The sequence below is a fragment of the Lissotriton helveticus genome, chromosome 4_1 (assembly GCF_964261635.1).
Source record: "Lissotriton helveticus chromosome 4_1, aLisHel1.1, whole genome shotgun sequence".
Taxonomy (NCBI): Eukaryota; Metazoa; Chordata; class Amphibia; order Caudata; family Salamandridae; genus Lissotriton; species Lissotriton helveticus.
In genome coordinates this window covers 298788825-298808079 of record NC_136063.1, presented here as the reverse complement: position 1 = coordinate 298808079, position 19255 = coordinate 298788825, and the positions used below count along the sequence as shown (strand labels likewise).

At 46.2% G+C, this 19255-nt stretch overlaps 1 protein-coding gene across 1 annotated transcript in view; it reads left to right on the top strand.

The window, feature by feature from the left end:
- Positions 1-19255, top strand: part of TBC1D31 (TBC1 domain family member 31) — a 670562-nt gene that overhangs the window by 318004 nt on the left and 333303 nt on the right. The window contains exon 9 of the mRNA XM_078686822.1: positions 4838-4917. Coding sequence (XP_078542948.1) covers positions 4838-4917 — 80 coding nt within the window. The remainder of the gene's footprint in view (positions 1-4837; positions 4918-19255) is intronic.

Below are 19255 nucleotides of genomic sequence, written 5' to 3'. Positions count from 1 at the left end.
TTGCAATGATCTTAAAATTTCTGTGTGTTTCTAAGTCCAATTGATTGGTTTGAAATCAGGTTTTATTAATTCATAGAGAGGTTTAACCCTCTCTGCATAATTTAGAATGTAAGTTCTTCCGAAATTCAGGAAACCTAGTAATGATTGTAAGTTCTTCAGCGTTTTTGGTGCTTGGAGGACTGCGCATTTCTCTAAGAAATTGTCCGCTAGGCTTTTGCCTTCACTTGATAATTCATATCCTAAAAATAGGACTGTTAGATGGGCAATTCGTGACTTTTTAAAGTTGAATTTGTAACCCTCTGCAGCAAACCCAAGTATTATGGTGTTTACTCTTTTCAAGTGAGTCTCCAGGTCATCATCTGTGAGATAGATGTCATCGACATAAGATAATGCCTCATCATCATATATTTGTAGTAACTCTGTTACTCTTGCTGAGAATAATCCTGGGCTATTCTTGAATCCCTGTGGGAGTCGACAGAAATTTCTGTGACCCCATTATTGAGAAAGCGGTCAAATACCTGCTTTCAGGTGCAATGTTTTGACAAAAGAATCCATTAGAGATGTCTAATGTCGTTTTGTATTTTTTGCGCACGATGTTATTCATTAGTGCTGCACTGTGTGAGTTTTGTACTGCAAATGTCTTGCAACATGAGTTAAGTTGTCTGTAGTCCAAAACTAGACGATATGAATCATCTGGCATGGAGACAGGAAACAAAGGATTGTTCATGTGTGAGGTGAATGTTTCAATCACCCCCTGGTATTCAAGTTGATCTAAGATCTCCCTGACTTGTTTTTTAGATTCTTGCTTAATTGGGTACTGCCTTTGTGCAGTTGGTTGGCATTTTAACTGGATTTTGTGAGGAGGAGAGTACTCATCCCATCCAACATGATTTTTGTATAATGCAGGAGCTTGGGCTACTGCCCATTTTCTTGCATATGTATATTTTCTATGAATTGGAATATGATTTGAGAAGGCAGGCATAATCATTTCTTTGCCATGAGGGCACTCCCTGACAAACTCTGGTGGCCAGTCTTTCTCAGCTAAAAGGATTGTCATAGCCTTTTGAAAGATTATCCCAAAAGAGACCCCTTACTTTCCTGGTCTTATCTCCCTCTATACGTAAAGTTATCTCGTATATTTTATGAGGTTTGCTAACTCTGGTATCTGCAGTTTCCACCTGAATGTATTCATTCGTGTCCACTGTTTCCAGAAGATTCATCAAGATCTTGCGAGCTATGGTCACTTCTGCTGCGCTGTCTAGCATTGTCTGGGCCCACTCTCCGTTTTTCAGTTGTGTCCTCAGTATCCTCGGTATGTTTAATTATTTTAATACTGGCTACCTTCTTTCTTGGAAATTGTAATTTTTTATTTAGATGAGCAGGTTCCTTGTCTGTGGACTTGACGTGCTCTTCCCTGTGTTCTGACTGTCCTCTTCTTTCCGATTTCTGCGAGGAAGTCTGAAAAGATCGAGAGGGACGTGTATCAATATCTTGATATCTATCAGGTTTTTTCAAATTATCCCTATTTCTAAGGTTGTATCTTTTCTCAGAGGGCTCCCTCTGGGGAGACTTGTGCCCTTGGTCCGGAGATCTTTCTCTCCGCCGAGGAGACATTCCTCTGGACTGGAATCTTTTTTTCTTTGGGAGTGGATTGTTTATTTCCATCCCAGCTCTTTTTTGGAGTGTTTAGATTATTTTTAATAAATATCTTTTCAGGATTTTCAGTTAGTTGCGGTTTTACGGGTTTCCCACCCAAACTATCTCTACCTAGTTCTTCATAGGATTTTTCTATGATTCTGGCAAGTTCAAATGGTTGTTCTGCTATATCTGTCTCTCTCAATTTCTGGCGGATCGCCACAGATGCTGCTTCTCCTTTTATGTTGGCTAATAATATAGCCGAGACCTGCTTGAAGTCTTTCAGTAGTTTCATACCCAGAGTTAAAGCAGGTTCTGGGCCGTATTCATTTTGAATCTGTCTTAGTACATCTGGTATTACCGCCATGGACGGAACACCATGTGTTTTTGTGTAAATGGAAGCAAAGACTGTGCCCCAAGTGTCACAGTCCTTCACATGTGGTGCGATCCCCATTGGAAGGCAGATAGTCAGAATTCTGTGTTTCTCAGTAGGGGTAGTATCCGGAAATAGTGCCTCTATTTGAGTGATTTTTTGTGCTAACCAGAATGGAATTTGTTCCTGTTTTGCGGGTACTTTACCAAGACATGATTGTATGTTCTGTGGTGTTATTTTGTTTGTGTTCCCCTGATGAGGGGTCAGCTGTGGAATGTTAATTGCTGGTTGGACTGTTGTAGTCCGCATTACATATTGGACTAATTGTCTATGTATTTTAATCAGTTGTTTTAGCTGTGCTAAAAGTTCTGGTACTGACATTTTTTCAATGTCTGGATGTGGTGTGTAGCTGGCTAGAACCGGCCACGTTGCTCCTGGTCTACCTAGTGGACCGAGCCTGGTGATGTGATTGTTATGTTTTAGGGCGCCATTAAACCAGAGCAGGTGCTCTTGGTAATTTAGTGGGATTTCCACCTCCTCGAAAGGGGTGTACTCTTCCGGAGGTTCCTCTATTTTGTAATAGTGGAACTCGTGTGTGACAGCGTTTGCTGCTGGAAAGTTTATCCATGAATAGAATACCTCTGTCTGCCGATATTCATGGGCCTCTATCACGAATATGACTATACCACCTCGTGATGTCAGTCCATTTTCTATAAGTTTAAGAGTTATAGTTTTTCTTATGTTGACCGGAATGAGTATAACATTCGGGTCATTGTCTCGGAGACTTGTGTCATCCGCTAGGAGTTGAGCTGCTATTCTAGCTGCCTCCCTTTCGTCTTCACTTTCTGACAGAAAGGTTTTTGTTGCAGATCAAGTTTCAAGGAAACAAAGATTAGGTGCACAATATTTTGGAACACTGTATCCTTCAACGTTGACTAAACCAAAAACTATACATAGGAATCTCTTCCTACCAAGTTCCGGCGGATTTTAACCTTTTACCCACTCCAGACGTCTTTTGGAGTATTTACGGGAAAAAGGGGTCTGTGTGAAAAAGCACGACTGAGTTACTCTAACGTCTTGCGTTAGATTTATCGCCTTACCAAACATTGGGCGCCATGTAGTGTAGTTCCTATATTCCCAATAGGCTCTGCGCATTGGAATAATATATTCAGCAGTGTAGACGTAGGACTGAGGTCGACTAGGTCTCTACTGACTATATTAGACTTAAGTTTTGCCAGCTAGCTCAGAGGTCACTAGAAACTTTCTCGAATAAACGAGGAGGAGTTTAACCTCCCTGGATAGACAAGAAGGGATTAGCTTCTGACAACCATATAACATGACAACTTTGCTCCCTCAGAATAAGAGTGTATCTCTAGAGTCGTGTGAAAACAATAGACAGCTATTTCACTCAGTCAAGCGTGCATACTTAGTTTCACCAGAGTGCAGAGAAAAGAGAGACGGGCGTTTTCAATAAAAGGTGTTATTTATTGAGCAGTCTTCTTTCTCATACAAGAGAAATGAATTGCCACAATTGCAATACTCATAGTAAAGTAAAGTGCGTACAGTAAAAGGAGGATTAAGAAATAATACTGTAAAAGCATTGATATGGTTTCTTAGCCATAAGATACTTTAAAATAGATAAAATAAATACATACTTATATACATTGACTAACGTACTCAACAGGTGCTTCTAAATACGCCTACCCCGGTGTACCTAACCTAAGCCTAATACGTGGGAAGGAGTAAGTAAGTAGCAGTTGAAGTTAAGTTGGTTTTTGCCAAGAATCTGAGTCAAGAATTCTCTCAAAGGTTTTAGTCAGCTCTGTACCTGGGTTAATAGAAAGCAGGAGGTCTGGTATCTCTCTCTCTCTCAGGACTCGATATCCCAGTAACCCGCGAAGGTATCTGGAAACACCGGAGCTGGATTTCTCGGCAGGAGAAAAGACAGCGTCTCTCTCAGTGCGTCAAAGGGGAGGGGCAACGTCCGTGGGCTCTCGCATCAGCTGGGCTCTCGGGCAAGTAGATAGCTGCTCTGCTCCAAAACCACCACCGTGTGTTTGCTTAAGGCAACGTTGGTATATTTATACCTGAAAGGTGCCGGGTTTGACGTAAGGTTGGACATAAGACGTCAATGAAGATGTCACCAAGAACTGGCCGTTCTTAGAGTGCTCACAGGAGTTCTAGGACGAAATCAAAACAAAAGCAATGGGGAATTCCCAGGTTGCTGGAGGTTTGGTTTGTTTACAGAACTCGTTGTACTTGCTAGGAGCATGGGGAAGTAGCCTTGCTTAATTTGGACAGCATGGGCTATGACTAAATATGCATATGATTCTTATGCCTTTATAAGGATACTATTCATTATAACCACATAAGGGCATAAAATCAGGACTATCGAATTTAGGGTCCTAGCTAGAACTACAACAGTATACTGATCTGTCCTTATTGGGCCGCATCTTAAAACTGGTCTTGTGAGCAAGAAAAGTTTCAATGAGACTTGGAACTGAAAAAACAATTAACCAAATTGAAGGTCCTTTTCTCACTCACTCGTGCACAGTGATAATACAATATCAGTGACGAAGCTGAATACTAATTTTAACTTAACTCTCAAGAGCACAAGTCAAGCAGGATGGTTCTAGTACCTTTCTGTTACTTTTTAGATATGCATTATTTGACATGCTGTGCTAAAGTGCAGCCCTACTTAAGCCTTATAATGCAGCAACCTCTGACCATGTACTGAATGTCCTTTTCATGAAAACACTGCTTTTTTACATGCAAACTAAATGTAATTCTTATCAAAATTAAATTCACTGTTATTGTTTTTACTTTTAGAATGATCTGCCTGATGGACTAAATAAAACCCGCCTACAAGCCTTGTTGAAAGGATTTGGGGAATATCCAACTAAGTACAGGTAATCATTTTAGTTTCCCTTGTTTAGTGTAGAAAGCCGATTGAACAAGCATTGGAAAAGCCAAACGTCTCATTTTTCCACTGCTTATTGCTCTGGCGGAATTGGGTTGCTAGAGCTTTTACTCTACAACTGTACCCAAGTAGTCGGTAGGGAGATCGCTTCCCTACCTTTAAAGTATAAGAGAAGAGTTGTTACACTAGTAAAATATCTGTCTCGCAAATGGCTACAGTCAAGGAAGCACTGCCCAGGCCAGCAGCAGAACAAGTTCACATGAGAACCTTCAGTTGAGATGAGGTATCCTGGACCCCAGAATCGAAAATGCTCAATTCTAATTGTGTACATTGAATCTAAAGCTGCTCAAAACAGTCTCTTCTTTCATATAGCGAACCAAACATGCTTATGAATTTGAACCTGGTATGCAGTTATATTCAGAGGTAGACATTATTATTCCTGAAAGGTAATTTTACATTTAATAAATGTTGTTTTATGATGCAAGTAATAAAATAAAGTAAATATATTTCAAGAATAGTTTTGTAGCGAAACAAGCATATCTATTTAAATTTTAGAAACTTCACATTGATGCTGCTGGGAATTAAGGATGCTTACATGCTAACTGGGTGTGAATTGAAATGAAGAAAAACATCCTTACCCACTTTCAGAAATATTCTTTAAATAATTGGAAATGAACATTCCTGTGCATCACACTTTATTTGCCTTATTTTTATATAATGCTAAATATCCTTCTCTTTTTAAGTTCAAAGGGTGTGGGTGCATCCTCCTTTTAAGGCACCTTACCTAGCTTCATATCAAATTTGCCTTTTCCCATAGGTGTAAGTTATGTTATTCAAAGTGACAGCTAAATGTTTACAGCAGAGTACCTTTGAGTACCATATTTTAATTTTTTATTTTATTTTGAAGGTTTTATACCAGCTTCACCCGAGGGTATCCGAGCGCTTTACATCGGCAATGGTAGTACATGATAACAGTCTTGTCAGTTGAGCGAAATGGGTTGTAGGCGGTGAAACAGAAATAAGAATACATGGATTAATTAAGGAAACATAAGGAAGTACATATAGGATGGGATAGAGAAGCAAGTTGCAGTAACCAGATTGGTTATAGTAGAATAGTAGATTTAACAGTATGCCTGGGAGTACTCATAGGACATAATAGGTAGCAGTTGGTAAAGTGAGGGGGAGGGGGAGAGGGAGGCCACAGGAGAAAAGGGGTGGGAGGGTGAGTGAGTGGGGAAGGCGGGGAGGCAAAAGGAGGTGGGAGGAGAAGTAGTCAGAAAGGAGATCCGGGTTTTGGTTTCCCTAAAATTTTGTGAGAAGATTAATTTTAAGGTCCTTTTTTGAAACTGGAATAGGAGGGGTTGCATCGAAGGTCTTTGGGGAGGGCGTTCCAAATGGTTAGGGCCTTGCCAGAGAAGAAGGGGGACTTCAAGGCTGTTTTTTAAGTAGGGAGGTTTGAGAAGAAGAGTGTTGGTGCTTCTCAGTGTTCGAGTACAGCCTGCTTTTTTAAGTTTAGTTGTGAGGTAGGATGGGGTCTTCTGGTAAAGGGCTTTGTGTGTAATACAGGCAATTTTATAGGAGGATCTGCCTTCAATGGGGAGCCACTTGAGGGACTTAAGGGCGGGGGCGATGTGGTCAAAACGTTTACAGTTTGTTGTTAGTCTGTCGGCGAGGTTGAGAACGGATTTGATGGGGGCCAGGTGGATACTGGGGGTGTCGGAGAGAAGGGCGTTTCCATAGTCTATTTTGGTTAGAACAAGAGACTGAATAATTAATTTGAAGTCTTAAGCTGGGATAAAAGGTTTGATTTATTTGAGGTGCCGGAGAGTGAAGAGTGCACTTTTTGCTGAGTTCTTAACAGGGAATTTAGTGTGAGATAATTGTTGATGGTGATGTCGAGTGATTTAACCTAATCGGTTAGGGAGAGAGAGAGCAGTTTAGTGCGTTAAGGTCAGTGATCCAAGATTGAAAGGGGAGAGGGTTGTTTTTGGGGGAGAAGAGGATGATCTCCATTTTGCTGGGGTTGAGTTTCAGATGATTGTTGTGGAACCAGGTTTGGATTTTTGTTAAGACCGTGTTCAGATGCAGTATATCAGCCTGGGATTTAATTTTGTAGTACAATCGGGTGTCGTCAGCGTATAGGTGGCAGTTGATTTTTTCTTGTTTGAGTATCCAGGTAAGGGATTCCATAAAAAGGTTAAAGATCGCGGAAGAGAGGATGGAGCCTTGATGGACACCAAGGGAGACAGAGTTTGGGCTAGAGAGGCAGTTTGGGATTTTAATTTTTTGGGTTCTATGTTGGATGTAGGAGGTGAACCAGTTAAGGACAGTGGCATTAAGGCCGAAGCAATTTTTGAGTGTGTTGAGTTGGGTTGGGTGGTAGACTGTGCCAAAAGCTGTGGAAAGGTCAAGAAGGATGAGTAGGTAGGTCTTGTCCTTGTCCAGGTCTAGGTGAATATCATCGACTATGTTGAGAAGAGCAGTTTCCGAGCTGCAACCTTTGTGGAAGCCAGATTGAAGGGGGTCAAGCAGGTTGAACGAGTCAATGTGTTTGTCGAGTTGGAGAAGGGCGCATTTTTCCAAGGACTTGGAGAGTAGTGGGAGGTTGGAGATGGGGCAGAGATTATTCGGGTCGTTGAGGTCAGCTTTGGGATTTTTGGGGATGGGAGTGATTTGCTCGAGTTGAAGGGAGATGGGCACACTCCCTGTTGAGAGCGAGGCGTTGATGATGTTGGTCCAGTAGGGGACAATGACATGTTTGAGATCTTGGATGCTTGTGGAGGGGAGCGGGTCTTTAGTGTGGGAGGAAGGCTTGATTTTGGCTAAAATGTTGAAGACATCCTGTTCAGAGACAGGGTGGAAATTTTAAGCGGGAGGGAAATGGGTTCTGGAGGGGTAAGAGAGGGGAGGAAGCCTGGGGGAGGCAGGGATACAATCCAGCGGAGAGGTGGAAGAGGTGTGGTAGTCAGGGGAGGTAGAGGGGTGGGCGAGGGTAGAGTATCGAGGAAAGTGCAGTCTATTTTCGTAATTTTTTCACAGAAGAAGTTGGCAATTTCTTTGCATTTGTTAATGGAAGCCACCGGGTTAGGGGGTGCAGGGGCGGTTTGATTTCTAATAATGTTGAACAGTTCTCTGGGTCTGTTTTTTTGTGCGAGAGAATTGTAGACGAAAGAATGAAGCTTTCTCTGAAAAGATGTGTTTCTTGTAGGAGGATCTCGCAGTTCTAAGGAGGGCAAGATGAGATGGGGTGGTATGTTGTCTCCACGTTCTTTCCGCTAGTCTCAGTGAGCGTCTTTCTTTATTAAAGTCTAGGGTAAACCATGATTTAGAGGGGGCTTTTTTTAATGTTTTATTTTTCAGAGGGGCAAGTTGGTCTAACACCTCTGAAACAATATTGTTGAAATGTTCAGTGAGTTCATTTGCATTAGAAGAGATAGGGGGTGACACTAAGTTGGGATTGGAGGTTATGTTCCTGTGCACCAGGTGGGATTTGTTTAAAATTTCTTGTTACAATTGTAGTTTTGTTGGTTTTTGAAGGGGCAGGAGGGGTTGGGGGCGATATTGTGAACCGAATAAGATGGTGGTCAGACCAGTCGATGGGGTGATGTTGAATAGGGATGTAAGATCTGGGTTGGAGATGATTGCGTCTAGGATAGCTCCTTCGATGTGGGTAGGGGAGAGGCAAAGTTGTTTGAGGTCGCTAATGTCAAGGAGATTATTGATGAGGTTCATTGCCGGGTCATCAGGTTCGTTCCAGTGGAGGTTAAGATCTCCTAGGAAGAGGTTTTTGGAGCTGGAGAGTAACGATTTAGTAAGGAGGTCGTAGAATTCTTCTGTAAAGAGAAGGGGTTCACCAGGGGGATGATGGATGTTATGCAGTCGTATTGGCGGGGAGCATTTCATTTTGAGTTCGGCACCTAAGTATTCAAAGGTTGTGTAATCAGTGTTATTAATGGGGTAGAGTTGTAGTTCTTCTTTAAAAATGATTGCTAGGCCACCCCCTATTTTTTCAGGTCTGTCTCTTCTGATAATAGAGTAGAGCCAGGGGGGGTCAGAGGGTCGATGATGGGTGACGAATGGTCTTTGAGCCTGGTTTCCGTGAGGAAGGCGATGTCGGTGTCTTCATTAAGAATGGTTTCAGAGATTCCGGTTTCATGTCAGACTGCTGAACTACAGTTCACGAGCATGGATGTAAGGGGGTTGGGTTTGGCGATAGGGAGAGGGAGTAATTGAATACTGGTGAGTTGAGTGGGGAGTCTGGGGGAGCAAAGAGTCTATGGGGTACTTCTGGTCCCCAAAATAACAGGGATTTTAGAGTGAGGGGTGGGAGATTCTTTCAGTTGGGGTCATTGAGGTAGGTGAAGCAGAGGGCAGAGAGGTCGAGGGCGGAGTAGGTGTTAGAGGTACGAAGGGTCTATGAGAGCGGGTAAGGGTGGCGTTGTTGACCCATGTTTGGGATCTAAGTGTTTTCGAGACTTAGCACATGGGGGGTGGGGGGGGCAGGAGGGGCGGGAAATGGGTTTGTAGAATTTAAATTGATTAAAATCTTTTCTGAGCAGGGTAAGTTCAGTAGCTAGGGTAACAAGATTATCGTCCAGGTTACGAAGTGACTGGCTGAGGTTGAAAAGGAGGGAAGTGGAGGTGTTAGGAGTGGAGGAGGTGTTAGGGACAGAGTGACAAGGAAGATGAGGTTGACATCTTGGAGTGCGCGGTTCATCAAGGGGGATTAATGTGAGTGGGTTGGTGTGTGGATGAGGCCAGGGGAGGGGAGAGTAGAGTGGCCCGGGAGTGGGAGGGAGGGATGGGAATGAAGTGCGAACGTTTGGAGTGGGGGGAGGGGGAAGAGGGGATTTGAGGGGAGTATGTGAGGTGTGAAAGGGGATGTGTTTTCGGCGTAGTGGGTGGGTGAGAGGTTAGAGGAGGTGGGGATCAGGACATGAGGGCTAACGGTCGTAAGGGGGTGGATTATAAGGGGAGGGGGTGTTAGGGTGGTGATAGGGTGTAGGAAGTGGATGGTCAATTGGGGATATGGAAGTTTGAAGGGGTGGGATGGCGGGGAAGGAGGGGGATGTTTCCAGAGCAGTGGGTGAAGCCGGAGTTGTGGAGGGGAATGTGTCTTTACGGGGGGGGGGGAATTGTTGTGGGGGGTGGCGTCAGTCTCTGGGAGGTGGAAGTTGGGAGTAGTTGGGAAGGGGAGCTGGAGTGAGGAGAGGGGACCGGATTGCGGCAAGGGGGTACGAATGAGGGTGACATAGAAGTTCCATTTGTGGAGGCAGGGGCCAAGGACAAGAGGAGTTTTTCTAGTTATCGGACAGTTTAGAGGGGGAGGTGGGGTACTGGGGAGGTGGTTAGGTGTAGGTGGTGGACGGGCATTGGAGGGTATGGGAATAGGGAGGGGTGTATTTGAGGGGTAGTGGGGGGAGGATGACAGAGTGGAGGGTGGGCTAGGAGTTAGAGAGCAGGGAGAGTCATAGCGGGAAGGAGTGATTCCCTGGGATGTGGAGGGGAATAGGGAGTGGATGGGGGGGTAGCTTGGAACAGTGGAGGGGATAGGATTGAGGTAGGAGAGAGTTCAAGTGAGGGTGCCAGGGTAGTAGTAGTTGTTGGGGGGTCCTGACGTTAGGGAGAGGGTTAGGAGATGTGGCGGTTGGGGGGTGCTCGGAGGGATTGAGGGGGTACGAGGGTGTTGAAGGAGGAGAGGGTAGTGACAGCTGGTTAGACAGAGTGCTGAAGAAGAGTTAAAAAAATTGTGAGGTGCTGTTCGGAGGCTTGGATCAGAATATTGCCAGTTTTGTAGATGGATATGGTTATTTCACCAGGGAAAGACGAGGAAGGAGAGGTGGCAAGTTTAAAACCGTGGGGGATTTTGATTGCGCTAGCTACTGGAAGGTGGTGTAAAAAGTTGCTCTTCCATTTGGAGGGGCGTTTGGTGTAGAAAATATAGTTAGTTTTAATGAGGGATGTGGGGCTGTGATAGTTGTCTTCAATGAGGGTTTCGGGATGTTGGTTTAAAAATGTATGTTTAAGATTCTTTTTGGCATTTTTCGAAAGATTTGGAGGATATGGAATGGTCCAGGAGTTGGGTCCTTGTTTGGTGTGGGCGGACTGTTTGTCTGTGGGGGTCAGAGGGGGGGGTGAGGGTGGTAATGATGCGGGACATGGTGGAGAGGTTAGGCTAGAAAAGGAGCGGGCAAGAATTTAAGAAGAAGGGGGCTAAAAGGTAAGAGCGCGGTGGGAAAGGGAGAATTAAAGAAGAAGGGGGCTAAGGTAAGAGCGCAGAAGGAGAGGGAGTGGGAAGGAGGGTGGGGTTGAGTTCTAGGATGTCACGGCATCCACACAGGGGGGTCGAAGGTAGGAGAGTAGAGGATTAGGGTCTTGGAGGGGGAAAGGGAGATTTGGGGGTAGTAGTAGGGTAGGACGGGGGATATTGAGATATTGAGATTTGGAAAGTCGTCAGTATAGAGCGGAGAGCGATAGAGGTAGGTGACCAGGCTAGTAAGATAACAAAGAATCACATATTATATATGGGTTGACACTGATTCACACAAGATACTCCTTGGAGTGGAAGTTGCGCGGTACAAATGTCATTTACATTACATTACATTACATTACATTATAAACTGATTGAACAAAGCATGGATAGAGGGGGTCAATGTAGAGCATTAATCACACATTATATAGTCTCACGCTATTACAGGGTAATTGTTCATCAAAGGGTTCTCATAAGGGCCCGAAAGAGGCGCTGGGCTCCAGAGGTCTCAGTGTGGTGCTTGGAGCCACTGTTTGTACCTATCTATCCGTTCCCCGGCCTGGGTCCAGGGGCTATAATGGCCCAGTATTTTTGTTAGACCGTCACGGTAGGGACCCGCAGTTAGGCACTATAATTGTATGGGTCTCAATCAACAGTGTCAGACAGGGAGAGGACGGGGGAGACTCTGCATGTTACAGACGGCAGGTCTCAATTCGGTTACAAGCAACATCAGGGCCAATTAGCGGCAAGCCTACCTCAGGGTCAAGGTGTTCTGGTGGACAGCCACAGGAAATTAAAGGGTTTGTGAGTTCGAGGTGGTCTATTTTCAGTAGGCTCATCAAGGCTCCGATCGCCAGCCCCCGCACGGGGCAAGGACTGTGGAGTATCAGCAGGCCACAGTCGAGAGGCCTCCGCCTGTCATCCAATAACGTCGGGGATTACAGCAGGTTCAAGGCGCTTTTCTCGTTGGGGCAAAGGAGGAGATATGTGTGTCCTGTAGGACAAAGCAATCAAAGCGCAACCCTTGACGTGGGGGACTGGGGAGTATCAGCAGACCACAGTCGAGAGGCCTCAGCATGAATCAGATTACTTCAGGGATTTGCCTGCCTCGTAGGGACAAAGCAGCTGAATATTATGTGTCCTGTCCTGAAGGGAGAGCAGTCAGGGCGCAACCCTCGAGGTGCACCCTCAGGAATTACGGGTTGCGGGCTCACCTTCAGGGCACCGGCCTCCGGGGGCTGAGTTATCCAGGTGCGTCCATCGGCAGGCTCATCAAGAGCCTCGGGTCCAAGTCGTCAGAAATCAGGCGAGGCGCAGGGCGGGGGGAGTCACAACCGGCCTCAGACGGATCTCATACAGCTCATACGATCCCAGCTGAGTCGTTCTCGGGGGCGCTCGGTCTTGGTTTGTCGGTTTTCTCGCTCAAATAGGCCTCAGGTGAGGCGCGGGCATGGGAGACAACAGGCCTTGGGAGAGCCCGGCTCATGCGCCAGGAGGCGACGGCGGGATATTGATTATCCCGAGGTGTTACCACTTGCCCAAATCAAGGGGAAAGGAGCTCTCCCTCTGTAAGAGCTCCATTGAGGCTTAATGTACGTGCGGGCGCCAAGGAGCAGCGAGACAGAGGGTCAGATGCAGGAGAGCGGCCGGAGAGTTATGTCGGCGTCTGGAGGCTGGAGCAGCCGTACGAAGTGGCGGCATCAGGAGGCCCGGAGGCCCGGAGGCTGCAGTGGCCAGAAATCAGAGGCGGCGTCTGGAGGCTTGGGCAGCCATTGATCAGTGGCGGTGTTTGGAGGCTGGAGTGGCCATTGGTTAATGGTGGTGTTGGGAGGCTGGAGCGGCCATTAATCAATGGCGGCTTCTGGAGGCTGGAGGGGCCGGTAATCGGAAGCAGTGTTTGGGGGTTAGAGCTGCCGTTACTCAATGGCGGCTTCTTGTGGCTGAAATGGCCAGAAATCGGAGGCGGCATCAGGGGGCTTGATCGGCCATAAATCCAAGGTGCTAAAATAGCTGTGTCCACAGAGGCTGGTCTAATAATAATAGATTACAGTATGCTATGTCGAATTTGTGTGTTCACACACGCCTGAGTCTGCTCTCAGGCCTCTATACAGGTGTAGCTTTCTTCTTGGTGTTTGTCGCTCCGGTTCTGGCCTGTGTTTGTTGCTGTTGTCAAAAGCTAAAGTGTGAAGCAAAATATGTACATCATCAAAGGATGCAGACACAGTTATTACAAATAATCCTAATCGAGATATGACCGGTAAAAGCGAGAATGTGGAGTGTGCTGAATATTGGCTTGAATATCAGCAGGTGTAGAGTACCAAGGACAAAGATAAAGGGAGCAGGGAATGACGTGAAGGAAGGAGCGAGAGAGGTTAGCATGGAGGCAAAGTCAAAGAAGAAAAGGACAACAATGAAGGGGTGCAAAGGTGACAAGGAGTAGGTGGGGGCTGGGCAGGGCACAGCATTGAGGAGCATAAACAAAGGGGAGGTGAGAACAATTTTTGGGAGCAGTGACCAAAAGGTGCAGGAGGGAAAATCAAAGTGAGGAGGGAAAAATGGACTGGGACAGTGGAAATGTTATGATAGGATGGAGACTTACAAGGATAACAAAGAAGCCTCTTCTTGAGCTAGTGAAAACAGGATTGGCATGGGTTTGATGGACTGCCCATCAAAGCAAGGACAATCCTTGAACAACACATGAAAACCAATGACTGTAGCAGGCTGACCCAAATCCCATTCTCTCTTTCTGTACTTCTTCGGATTGTTCTGTTTGATGTATTCATGACATGAGGTCTCCCAGATAAGTTAAACTGTCTGTAGGGTCACACTTAGCAATATGAAGTTGTGAATTCAGCAGTGGCAATGCAACTAAGAGCGTGAGAGGTTGTCTTAATAATTTACGGCTTCAAGCCTTTCATGCATAAATAAAATATAAATAGGCTTCAAACCGCCAATTCCTCACCTTTTGAATTTCCCCAGCTACCAAACTGGATCCAGAAACTTTAATAGCAATTATCTTGCGCTTCTACAGGTGGCCTTATGCAGCTCTGCCTGGTCCAGTCCGGCCTTGGCATGATGTCGGGCCACTCTTTGTCTGTGCCATTTCACGCACTGATGCCTGTGCCTTTCTTTCTGCTCATGCCTAAGCAATTCTGAAGCTTAACGAATTCTGTCACTCTTGGCATAGATTTTAGCTCACATCTTCTCAAAGTGTGCAGACAATGTCATCCTCTAAAACTACAACATTTGAACTGTGTTGTGACTGTCATTGACAGATGTTTGTGGTGCTTCAAAAATGAACAAGAATATTCCATCCGCCACCGTGAGGCTTAACGTGCCATTGCTGAACTCCTGAGGTTGATAAAGCCATAACAGTTGAAGCTGAAACCATGATTGTCCTAGTCAAAGTCGAGGGCATGGACTAGTTCCTGAGGCTGTTCTCAATACCAGTGATCATCGAGGTGACAGGGCTCATGTATGTGAAGTATGTGCTACTAGAAGCATGAATAAAAATTAAAGCATATCTCCTTCAGCCTGCCACTGCTACCACTCTGAGTCACACAATGCCCAAGGCACCTCTAGGTCAGGAACTCTCCCACCACGATCCTATTTCAACACTAGTCCCACTTTACTCCCACCCTGAACATACCTCAACTCCACCACCACATTTTCGGTGCCACACCTTATTCTTCTGGAGCACCTTCAGGCCCTATGAATCTGAGGGGTCCTCCAATCGGTCTACCATCGGCAGATCCGTCCTTGACGTCTTCTGCGCCCCCCAAACTCGCTTTGAGGCTGACCATGTCTTCAATTTCTTCTCCGTCTAACCCAGGACCATCGCTTTCGATAGTCTCACATTTGGCACCATGCCTGACGCTGCATTTAGCACCATGACCGACGGCACTTGCAGGCCCATAGATGCCTCAGACACTGAAAGGGAATCCAATTGTTTTGTCTGATTCAGATACCCACTCTTCGCTGCACAGCCCTAGACAGTATGCCCACTCTGAACTGGACTATGCCCAGATTATGAATAACTAAACACCAAAAAACAGGTTGGTAACCCATAAACCTAGCTGAACCTGGGTAGCAAGCATATACAACAAATAACAGTGTCTCAACAGGTGTAAATACAAGGCAAGTTTAAATGTGTACACATTATTTGTAGAGGAGCAAGGGGATAAAAAAGCAGAGAGACATGAATTGATTAGCAAAAAATGCTGAGAGCGTTTTTTATCTACAGCTTTAGAAAAAAAGGAACAAAAAAAGCACTGGGTTACATTTAATGACATGTAACCTGTACCACTTGTGCAAATTTGTGCTCGTGAAGACAGCGAACGGCACGATGTGACAAGTGAAAACCAGTGAGGAACGGCGCAAGAGGGACAGTGAAATGTTATATACAAGACATTAGTAATGGTCCAGTCACAGTTAACAATCACTCATCAACAATGTACGTGAATGAAGTACAAACTGGTATCAAATTTCTCAGCACATTAAACCCACACTCATGCCAGTATGGGATTTAATGGAAAATGCACACAGAGGGCATATCAGAGATGCCCCTTGAAAACGAACCTACCACTATTGTCCAGGCTGGGTGGCTGCTTTCAGCTGCCACCACCAGACATGTTTCTGGTCCCCTGGGTCGAGAGCCTGCTGCTCTCTGGGGCCTGAAACAATGCACATCCTGGGACAAGGTGCCAAGCCTCCTGCCCCAGGATAGGCAGGGTTCACAAAAGGGAAGCTTCAAGGCTTGCCACCTTTGTGAGATTCCCCAGGCCACGTACTGCTTTCAGCAACTGGTCCACACTGGTTCTGACCCCCACCTTGGGCGGGAGAACCAGTGGGAAAAACAAGTGAGGAAGAGAGGTGTGCCCACCTCTGCCAACACCACCCCTCAGGTGGAGGAGGCGAGGTGAAGCACAACTCTCAGTCCACGCCATCTTGAAGATGGGGGTACTCAGCCAACCAGGGACAGGCTCATGCCCCCCTCCCACTGGAGGGTGGCATGATAGGGGGTGTACCCATCCCAGGGAAGGGACCTATTGGTCCCTGCCTTTTACCTACCTGTAATGCCCCTTAATATACTATTTAGGGGCACCCCTGATCCTTGCTTCCTCAGACAAGAACCTGCAAGAAGAAGAAGGACCAAACAGTCGTGCAGTAGCTAACAAGAGGAAGACGCCCACTGACTTCCCCCTTGAACCTGCTCCTACAAAATCCTGGTGTGTCCTGCAGCCAGCAACCTCGAAATCCCTGGACGACCTGCCTGCCTTCAAGCACAAAGACTTTGTCTCCCGTGAACACGGGATGTGTTAATCTGCGACCTCTGGCTTTAGCCGGACACCGAGGATCTGTCCCACTCTGCACCCGCCGTCCACGGCCTGAGCTAGAGTGGGTAAACACAACGAGGAGGTCACCTTGGTGATCCTGACCTGAGATCCGGCGACCTCTGACCTGCCCCCAGCCCACGCCTGAAGTCTAAACCCAGAAGCCCCCCCCTAACTTCGACCAGGAGCTGGTAAGATGATCCGACCCCAAAAGGCACCTCTGCACCCGATGCCCCACGGCCTTGTGTGCCCAAACCAACAGTGCCTAACCAACCCCTAACTTCCCAACGTAACTCTCGAAATGGTGGTCGCACCCAAAAGACCTACATTTCCCTGCCTGCAACACTTTTGCAAACCGGAGGTTCTCCATTGAAACCAACAGGGCGCCCGACGTCGAAACAGCACCCTGTACCCGACCGCCCTAGTGCCGCTGAGGGTGCACCTCTGGTGCTTATTTGTTTCCCCATTTGCCCTGAGCTAAAGTCCAGGAGCTTTGCTCCCACAGCCGAGTGGCCTGCTATACCGCACCCACCAACCAGAGGCCCCCTATCCCCATTGGATAACATTGGGCCTCAGCACTCTGCACCCGGCCGCCCTAGTGCCGCTGAGAGTGTAACAAGAGTGCATCCTTGACCCTGGGGGACCCCTCAGTCTACCTCCAGAACCTCAACTCCCACTACCAAACACTTACCTCAAAACCGATAACCCCATTTTTCTCCATAGGATAACATTGACTGTTTATCTGTGAAAAGATTCTAAGTGTGGAGTTTGAGAAACTAAAGAAATTCTTTAAAATTGCATAATCTAAAAAAAGCAATTTTACTTACCTATTTTCAGGAAATGTCCCAGAGCAGTATATAGGTATACTACTCGGTGTAAGCCTTGTATTTTCAAAAGTTACTTACCTGCTATTTTACTGAAAAGCCTATGCAAGTCTATGTACTGCATTTACTAGTTATTGCATTTCTCTGCATCCATACGGTAAATCAAATCAAAGTGCATATACAATTATCATTCAAACTGTATTTCAATTGCATTACTACTGTAAAGCACTTATTCCTGTGCCAGGCTTGCTTGGTTCTAGAAAATAAAATAACTCAAATAATTTTTTTTTACAAAAACAATTGGTCTGAAGTTCAGTCTTTGAGTGTGTGAATTCATTTGCTGACTGCGTTTGTACAACAAATGCTTAACATTGTCCTCTGCTACTGCCTTATTGCTCGACCACACTACCACAAATAGAGAGTAAGGTTCTATCTAACTGTACCTCTGCCTACCTTTGGGGTCTAACTGGACTCTGTGCACACTATACTTCACTTTGATATAGTATATACAGAGCCAGCTTCCTACAACCGCCACTTAACTGCGAGAAAGGAGCTATGTTGTTTCTTCACCAGTACAGTGTAGTACGGGAAAAACATTACCTTTGCGTTGTACACTGTGATCTCTCATAGCTTTTGTGTTTCACGCAAGATAGCATCCCTGTCTCTGTAGAGTAGTGGGTGAAACAAAAACGGTCTGGAGTTAGAGCCTGGTTGCGTACGGGGTGCCAAAACCTGATGGGCACGCTCCGCCAAGAAAAGCTATGAAAGAGTAACCTGAGGTAGCACCTGCTGCAACTGTTGCTCCACATATGCAACGGCATCCGATTACTCCAGTCAACACAACACATGTACATGATTGTGGCGTGAGCAGCTCTCCGAATCTTCCACACAGCATTCCAGAACCTCCACTCGTTCTGCCATCAGGCGCATCGAAGAGTCAATTTCACGAGTCCTCGGCAGAAGCTCCGCGATGGTCAGCTCAGCATTATGAACCTTGTCAGCAAGTTTGCAGTGATCTGCATGAAACAGCATCAGATCCGTTGTCACTGCATCTATTTTGCTTTCAGGTGATGCCCGCATGGTCTCCAGAGTCAGCCGCGGCCCGTGCAGGTAAGAGCGGTGGCATGGATGGTAATCTGTCGAATCCCCCCCCCCCCCAGCCTGCCCCACTGCTCTTACCTGACTGGGCCGCTCCGGTCCAGAGTGGTACTGTTGTATATTCTTTCTTGCTTCAATATGACTACTTGGTGTCTGTAGTCCTTTCTTAGTGTTCCTACCTTCTCTATCTCCCATAGTTCCTAAGTGTGTTCTATCTGGTGTGTGGCAGCCTTGGCAGTTGGTCTGGTCAGCTGTGGGGGTTTACTGCTCTGCTGTCTTATTCTTTGTAACTTAATAAACCTATCTTAATATCTTGAAGACGTGTCCTGCTGCCTACTTAATCTATTTACAACAGGTACCAATCCTCTCCACCGCTGCAAGCACATAGTCCAGTGTGGCGCTAATAGAGAGCAGAGGAGCGGCTCCATCTGAGTAATTCACACCACTGAGCAGCCGGTCATGATCAGCAGGGGGCACTGAAGATGCAACATGCGCAACTCTGCATTGGCGACCCATTTCACAGCAACCCAACAGTCTGGTACAAGGCAACACCGGCCACCACCTGAGTGCACTGGCCAGTATCCAACTATCTGAGGGATATGGCTGCACGAGCAGCACCAATGCTCTGGGATTGCAGCAACAGTTATTGCACACACATAAAAGTCCAGGTCAATTAAATATCTCTCATGTGGTGTCTGTCGCTGGCTGAGGGAGCTCCAAGCCTATACCTCTGACTGAATGCCGCAGTTGACAGTACATTTATTTATTAGACGGTCCTGCGCTGACCAAGTCCCTCAAGCGTAGTGGCAAAAGCAGCCCCAT